General features: G+C 46.7%; 1 protein-coding gene across 1 annotated transcript in view; it reads left to right on the top strand.

Annotated features, from left to right (window-relative positions):
* Positions 1-5,754: 5,754 nt before the first annotated feature.
* Positions 5,755-7,950, top strand: part of Fmn1 (formin 1) — a 345,263-nt gene continuing 343,067 nt past the window's right edge. The window contains exon 1 of the mRNA XM_050134444.1: positions 5,755-7,733. Coding sequence (XP_049990401.1) covers positions 5,867-7,733 — 1,867 coding nt within the window. The 5' untranslated portion in view covers positions 5,755-5,866. The remainder of the gene's footprint in view (positions 7,734-7,950) is intronic.

Genomic DNA, 7,950 nt, shown 5'->3' with positions numbered 1-7,950 from the left:
TCTACTGTGGTTGTTTCCAAAGTCTAGACCCAGTAGAAGTCAAACTGCAGAGGCGTTTATTAACTGAATGCATGAAAGTCAGTTTTCTGGTATTTTTGAATGGTGTGAAGAATGAAGCATGGACCTGAATGAACAAATGGGAAAAATCACAGTTCAGTAACGGACATTGTGGAGAATCAATCTCTGCAATATTGGGCCCAGGTGGAGTTGCAGGTCATGTCTGCGCTGGTGACTAACCAAAGAAAGCTTTGCATTGGCCGTTTAGGGCCAAAAATCAATTAGGAAATCTGCAGTCAGCAGACAGAATGACTGTGACTAATTCTGGGAACTCATTTTGGGAATTTTGTGAAATCTATTAGGAGCATGGATCCCATCTCCTAAAAAGCGATCATTCCCCATTATGAGGAGGCACAGCAGATCTTTCCATCTGGGGTAGCTGATGTCATCTACTCGCTATTGGACAACAACGAGTCAGGAAATAAATCACCACAGTGGAGTTGTCGCAGAGGAAAAGTCAGCCTGAGAGTTAGCGAGAGGAAATGGAAGGCATGAGACTCCGCAGGGAGGCAAAGTGCTTCGACCCTGAATACAAGCAGAGAAAGTCCCTTCGCAGACCCGATTAAGATGTGTAAGCTACTTTGTGGTTCCTGCAGAGCTGCTGTGTGTGAGCCAACGCAGAGTGAGGAGCTGCCGCCTGAAATAGCTCTGCACCCTCAGCCTGAGGTGGTGCTGGCATAGTGAACCCCACTCCACACTGTGTGCCTTTCCACTTTGCCTTTTTCTTGTAGGACTTACGCACAGTTCTTCTCCCTCTGGCTCCTCAAGTTGAGAAATCCATGCGATGACTCAGCACTGCTGCCCTGCTCCCTACTGGGTCGGCACAGCTCTGTGCCCTCAAGCCTTGTGCCCTGGTACTGTAGAGGGTTCAGAATGAAGTTCATTTGCTCACACACTTTCTTCCTTTGGGCCTTACTCAGGACTTCTTTTGCTGTGGTCAAAGAGCATGATAGAAAGCAATTTGTGGAGGAAATGGTTTAGTTCTTCTTACAGCTTTCAGGCCACAGTTCTGAGAGAAGTCGGGCCAGGAACTCAAGCCTGAAGCCCAGAGGCAGGAAACTGAAGCAGACTCTATGGAGGAGGGCTGTTATTGGCCTGCTCATTCTAACACAAATCAGGACTACTTGTGCGGGGTTGATACCACCCACAGTGGGCTGGCCCTCTTATATCCAAGCATTAATCAAGAAAATGCCTGGCAGGCTTGCTTGTAGGCCTGTCTTAGGGAGATATTTTCTCAACTGAGAGTCCCTCCTGCCTAAAGACTCTAGCTTGTGATAAAGTTGACATAAACGCTACACAGCTACAGACAAGGGCCCCACAAGTGTGGTAAAGGCATCTCAGGGAGGATGAAGCTGACACAGTAGTAGGAAGCCTTTATTTGTAATGGTCTGTAGCTTCATGCCTCGCATTATATATTTGTTGCTATAAAACTCATATCACAATTTCCTGAACCTTGATTTGAATTTTGTGATTAGGAGTAACAGAATTGTAAGTATGACATTGCCTCCATTTATATAACAGAGATGCTCTAAGATCAGGACATAAAACACTTAGCCCACTGGACAGGCATGCGTCTGATATCCTTATAAAAGTTAATGACTTTTCTCTGAGTCCTTCTACCCTTGATTTCTTTTTAAGAATAGTATCTTATTTGTTTCTTGAGAATTTCATATAACATATTTTGGTTATATTTATCTCCACTCCTCTCAGATCCACCCCCACTTTATGTCCTTTTTTAAAAATAGCTTCCTGATTCCAATTTTTTTTCTTATATACTCCTGTTTATAAGGCTATCTATTGGAGTCTATCCCTCCCCTAGGAGCCATCCACAATCTGTAACTCCACAGTTAGGGTATGACTCAAAAGCCCCCTCCCACTCCTTCCTCGAATGTTGAGTGGTCTGATCTTGTTCAGATCTCATGCAGGCCACCACAGCTGCTGTGAGTTTCGGAGTACAGCAGCCCTGTCCTGTCCAGAAGACACCTTTTACTCTGGTCCTCCCTGACTTTTGCCTCTTACAGTATTTCCTTCCCTTGTTTGGTGCCTGAGATTTGGAGAAGGGGTGTGGTATAAATGCCCCGTTTATGACTCAGCACTCCATGGCACTGACACTTACTGTTTTCTGTGCTTTGACTAGTTGTGAGTTTCTGTGTTAGCCACTGTCTGTTGCACAAAGAAACTTCTCTGATGAGGTCTGAGAGCAACACTAATCTATAAGTAGAGAGATAGAAATTTAAATGGAAGTTTGATCCTGTGCCCATTTAGCAACATAATAGGCTCATGCCTGGAGCCTAGAAGCTTCACAGCCATGGATTTGGGTCCAGATTTGCAGTACCAGGTGTGTGTGTGTGTGTGTGTGTGTGTGTGTGTGTGTGTGTGTGTGTGTAGCATACCTTAAAGCCAATCAGAAAATGGATGGTTACCCTCATGACACTGTGCCACTATTGCACCACTGGACATACTTTGCCACATTGGTTGTTATTGTGGTTCATAAGGTTCACAGCTGAGTAAGATTGACATGACTTTTTTCTTCATCAGCCAACATAGCACCTTCTGATGCTATAAGGCAGCAGAGAGAAGCCTACTAGTCAGCATGAGCTTGATTTCTCTTTGTTCTGTAGCCAGTATGTGCAATGCCTTAACATCAACTATGGTTGGGAAACTAAAAGAAGTGGCAATATCCTGTATTTGGGGGCTGGGGGTTCCTCTGGGATGCCTATGACCAAAACTTGGCAGAACAAAATGTATCCAACATCTGACGTTGGGTTCTTTATTTGGTAGTTCATGGCTTCTGGGCTGAGCATAAGCTCCTGTGTAGAGTCACTCCAAGTAAACCCTTATAGAAATATAAGTATGAATTTATAAAAGCATAGGTTTCCATATTGGTTTCTTAAATGTCCTTAGTGTTAGTTATCCATAACTCTCCCTTCCTCTCCTTACTTAAACTTCATCCCCATTACTATCCTTTCCCCTAATATTAGTGTGCCATCCCTAATTTCTAAGTCAGAATTTCCACTGGGTTCCCCTTTATAGACAAGGGCAGTTTTTACTTTCAAACTCAATAATTTCTGTTGCCTGTTTCTTCACCTTTATCATTTAAAGGGGTACTCATGCTGACAGTGCTGACAGTGTCCAGTGAATGTTAGAAGAGATAAGGGGATTGATGAAGAAACTATGTTACATTGCATTGACATAACAAAGGGGAGTCTTCTGTTCATCTGCAGAAGCAGTAGAGAAAAAACAGTGTTACCCACAAATCAATGGTGGGAGGTGGACCTGGCTTTGACACTTGCCTCTTCTTAGGGGATTCCTCACAGATAAGTTCCTTATGTCTCTGACCTCCCGTGTTTTCTCTGTAAAATGGTGCCATGATGATGAAATGAGATGAAAAATCACAGCCCAAGCTCTATAACTCTTCCTTGGGAAGAGATGCTAGCAGTCAAAGGCCTACTTGACATTGTGACGTGAACTGTGAACTGTAGCCAGGGGAGCTGCGGGCTGCGTTCCTGCCGCCCGGCCACTGGCTGCCTGGCTAGCTTATGCCCCGAAATAACAACACACAAACTGTATTCATATAAACACTGTTTGGCCCATTTCTATTAATGTGTGTAGCACCACGAGGTGGTGACTTACCAGGGAGATTCTAGCCTACATCCTTCTTGTCTGCCCTGGAGAGCAGCGGCCTGGCATCTGAGCTCACTTCCTCTTCCTCCCCATTCTGTTCTGTTTACTCCACCCACCTATGTTCTAACCTATTAGGCCAAGCAGTTTCTTTATTAATTAACCAATGACCTCCATCAGTGAACTGCTACTTGGAAGAGATTCTGAAAAATCTGCAGTGTGCTTCTCTCCCTCTATCAGATGCTCCCCATCATCCAGGGAAGTCAGTGAGCTAAGCTGAGCCAGAGGAGGATACTTGGAGGCAAAGGAAAGGATCTTATCTTTTCATAATTCACAACAGCACTTGCGGTACCCCCTTTGGCTTGTCTGAGAACTCATAAATGCAACTCTGGATGATGAGTATTCAGGTTCATGCATGATAGGCACCTACCTTTCTTTCTCACTATTGTAAATCACAGACTAAAATGTTTCCTCTCAAATGAGTTCTTGCCTATGTTTGGAGAGCTTGTGCTAGTAATTATCCAGTATCTGTACACATATACGTGGTTAGGATGGACCAGCAGTGAGCACTTTAGAAAGATTTTAAAGATATGATGAGAATGAGAGCAGATCACATGCAGTTATGAAAGAGGCAAGGCCTGTCTGTGATGGCTTCTCATCTCTCTGGGCATCTTCTCCTTGTACCCTGAGGATCCTTTGATTGAGTAAATAAGAAATGACAGTTTCTGTGAATATGTACTCAAAACAAACATACTTTTGTCTGGAATTATGTGCTCTCTGCATCCTCCTCCCACTTCTGTCTTCCCCACTCACAAACACCTGCCATTCTATTTCATCACTTGGCTTCACATATTTTCCTTAAGGAGTTTGCATGGCAAATTCTCCCTCATTTCTGAACTCAAGATATACTTTTATATAACGTTGTTCTAGTTTAAAACTTGTTAATGAAAAAAAAAACTTGTGGAAAGTAATTTTAAAAACTACATCAGTGGTTAAATGTTTGGGTTTTTTTTTAATTCTGGGGGGGTGTCCTTTAATTGAGGGCAACTTGAAGGCTGGGTGGTATATCAACTCGAGAAATGAGTTTGCAACAGTGTAGAGGCGTAAGCTCCATATTTGTGTGTGGGTGTGTTAACCGTGAAGACAAGTTTGAGGACCCCTTCAAGTCACATAAAGCAGAGGCCACCTTCACCACTCCCCTGACATCTCTAACCACTTTTATGATCAAGTAATTAAAAATCTCCAAGGACCTGCAGTATTTTTCTCTGCCATTCCTCTTGGCTTCAAATAATCAACAGGTATAAAGGGGAAACATTACAGATCAGAATCTCACTGGACATGGTAGTGCACACCTCTGTTCTCAGCGTTTGGGCGGCAGAGGGAGGAAGATCATCACAGCTTTAAGTCCAGCCTCATCTACATGGCACATTCCAGGCCAGCCAAAGCTGCATGGCAAGACCTGTCTCAAAACGAAACAAAACTTGATTAAGGCTCCAGAGTTACTAAATTTTTAAACTTTTAAATCTAAAACATCATACATTTTGTGCAGAGCTTTGCGAGGTCACGCAGGCCTGAAAGGTCATCTGTCTTCAGAATCTGGTCTGGTACTGCCACCTCACACTGTGCTTCAGTGTAAGAGAATCTTAGAATGTTTTCTGTGATAACAAAAGCTTCTCATCTCTGAAAATAATGTTCCAAGCACGAGTCACTAAAACAGCTATCATTTCTAAGGTTCTCAAAGTCCTGTTCTCCCAGAATTCCTGGAAAGTTCAGTAGCTGTTCTACAGGATAGACACTGTGCTCCAAGGAAAGTGGACAGACTGACTGAAGGCTGCAAAGGGGTCTCCCAAGTGAGGAAGGGGGACTTTTGTCCTGGGGTAAAGTGAGACCCCTTTCCCACCACTTAGCTACAGGAAAGCCTCCTCGTCGAGGTGGGTAGGAGCTTAAGCTGCCATCAAGCTCCTGGCTAGAACGGAAGGAGCAGTGTGGTTATGCTGTGATTGGTGTTGCCCCGTGATGTGTATACTCTGTTAGACAAGCTGCTTTTTTCCTGTGTTTCTCTAACAGGCAGCCCGGTTGCGGGAGAGGACTATCAGCTGCCTGTTCTGCCTAGCCCCCATCACATGCCTCCCCACTGGAGCTGACCACAGACCAGCATCTCCACAGCATGAATAATTAGGTAGGCATAATGGAAGGCACTCACTGCACCCTCCAGTTGCATAACCCGGTCACTGAACTCTGCTATATCAGCTTCTATCTTCCGAAGGGGGAAGTCAGAGGATTTTCGTACAAGGGCACTGTAACTCTAGACAGATCCAATAACGCTTTTCATAACTGCTACCAAGTCAGGGAGGGGCCAGACATCACCAGCCTCAGCCAGCAGCCGAACGAACATCCCGGCGACATATTTTTCAAACAGACTCCCACGAAAGACATTCTGACAGAGCTATACAAGCTCACAGCAGAGAGGGAGAGGCTGCTGGACAGTCTGCTGAGGTCAGAGCACATCCTGGGCATTTCACTGGGGAACCAGGAAGGGAATTTGCAGGAGCTGTCTGTGAGCCTGGCTCCCGAGGAAGACTGCTTCCTGAGTGCTGGCAACCGGAGCAGGGAGCTCCCTGTGAACTCGCTCATTAGGAGGAGCACCCAAGGGAGCAAAAAGCCCCGGAGGTCTGGCAAGAGGAGAGAGAGCCCTGAGGAGCTCCGGCAGAAGAGAACCAGGAGGAAAGGGCGTGGCCGCCAGGAATCAGCTCCTCTGATGGGGAAGGACCAGGTCTGTTCCAGTAGCTCCCTTCCTCCTCCCCGTGTTAGGCCTAATCTTCGACTCCTAGAAGAAAGAGGAAACTTAGTTCCTCGGGAAACACTTACCTCTTCCCCACGGAGGAGGAGAGAGAGCTGCCCTGCCAGCATCCTCAGGACACCAGATGCAGACCTGGGCTTCGGGAGCTCTGGGAAGACCTCAGAGGACACCGATCTTGAAGGACCTCTGTCCCCTGACAGCAGCCTCGCCGAGGTAGGAGATGCAGGCATAGGAAGGCAGCTCAAGAGTCCTCGAGAGCAGGAGCCTCCATGTTTGCCTGAAAGCCATGAGAAACATCCAGGGGCAGAGAGGGGTGGGACTCCGAAGCCAAAGTCATTGGAAAGGACTTGCAGGAAGAAGCCTGTTTCCAAAGTGGTGGCCAAGGTCCAGGAACCGTCTGCTCAAGTCCAAAGAGTAGTTAGGGCTCATCCTGATGGTGAGGGAAGGGTTGCTTTTTGCTCAGAGACCCAAACTGAGTTTATCCCTAAAGCTGACTTCCTCATCCTCTCAGGAGCTAAGGATGAGACTCAAAGTTCCAGGAGACTAGGGGAGGAGCAGCAAAGGGTCAAGTCACTGCAACCTTTGGCAGCAGAAAGAGCCTCCATTCCCAGGGAAGCATCCAGCACCGAGGGGGCTGTGAACAAGGTTCTCCGGAAGGTGATAGAGAGTGAGAAGTTAGATGAAGCCACCGAGGGGAAAACACTAGGCTTCTCTCTCAACACAAGGGCCACCCACACTTTCCCAGAAACTAGAAGCCAAAGGAAGACCGGGCTACCCCAGAGCACCCATAAATTCTTGCTTCTGGATCTGCCCCACGCTGTAGGTCCTGATTCTCCACAACCCAAATGCGATGAGAGGAAGCCAAGCCCCCAAGCCCCAACAGCTCTCGGCATGGTATTTAATAATTCATCGCCTCAGTCCAGCGCACACAAACGGCTGTCACCTGTTCCCTCGCCTGTGTCTCCAAGGTGCCCCAGCCCGCAGCAGCACCACAGGATCCTCTTGCTTCCTCCACTGCCTAGCGAGGGAGAAGCTGTGTTTAATGAGTGCCCTGGTAGGAAGAACCTTGTCTCCTCTGGGTTTCCCTCCGCTGTCACCTTGGAGCCATCATCTCCTACAAAGGTCACGGAGAACAAAGGAGGCACCCCGACTTCCCTCAGAGCAAGCCAAACTTGGCTGGTATCTGAGGAAGCACCAGAAAGAAGCTTGAGGCCAGAGAAGATCACAGCCCCGCCTCAGTACCAGCCACCACCAGGTTAGTCTCTGTTTACGCTGTTTTTGATCTGCATCTGGGAAATTCAACTGCAATTGTTCCGCCTCTGCTGTTGCTAGACTAGCTGGTTAACAATGGACTGATATTGCTAGGGATGTCCATTCGCTTGGTAACAAGGAAACTGGGATTTGTGCAATGGGGCGTGGGAATGGCAAAGATACCCTTGACCCAGAGAACTAAGAGTTCAGCTTTTTTTTTT

Source organism: Alexandromys fortis, unplaced genomic scaffold (assembly GCF_014885135.2).
Source record: "Alexandromys fortis isolate MF-2015 unplaced genomic scaffold, M_Fortis_MF-2015_v1.1 scaffold_6, whole genome shotgun sequence".
NCBI classification, from domain to species: domain Eukaryota; kingdom Metazoa; phylum Chordata; class Mammalia; order Rodentia; family Cricetidae; genus Alexandromys; species Alexandromys fortis.
Note: the sequence above shows the minus strand (reverse complement) of the source record. Positions and strands in the feature narration are given on the sequence as shown.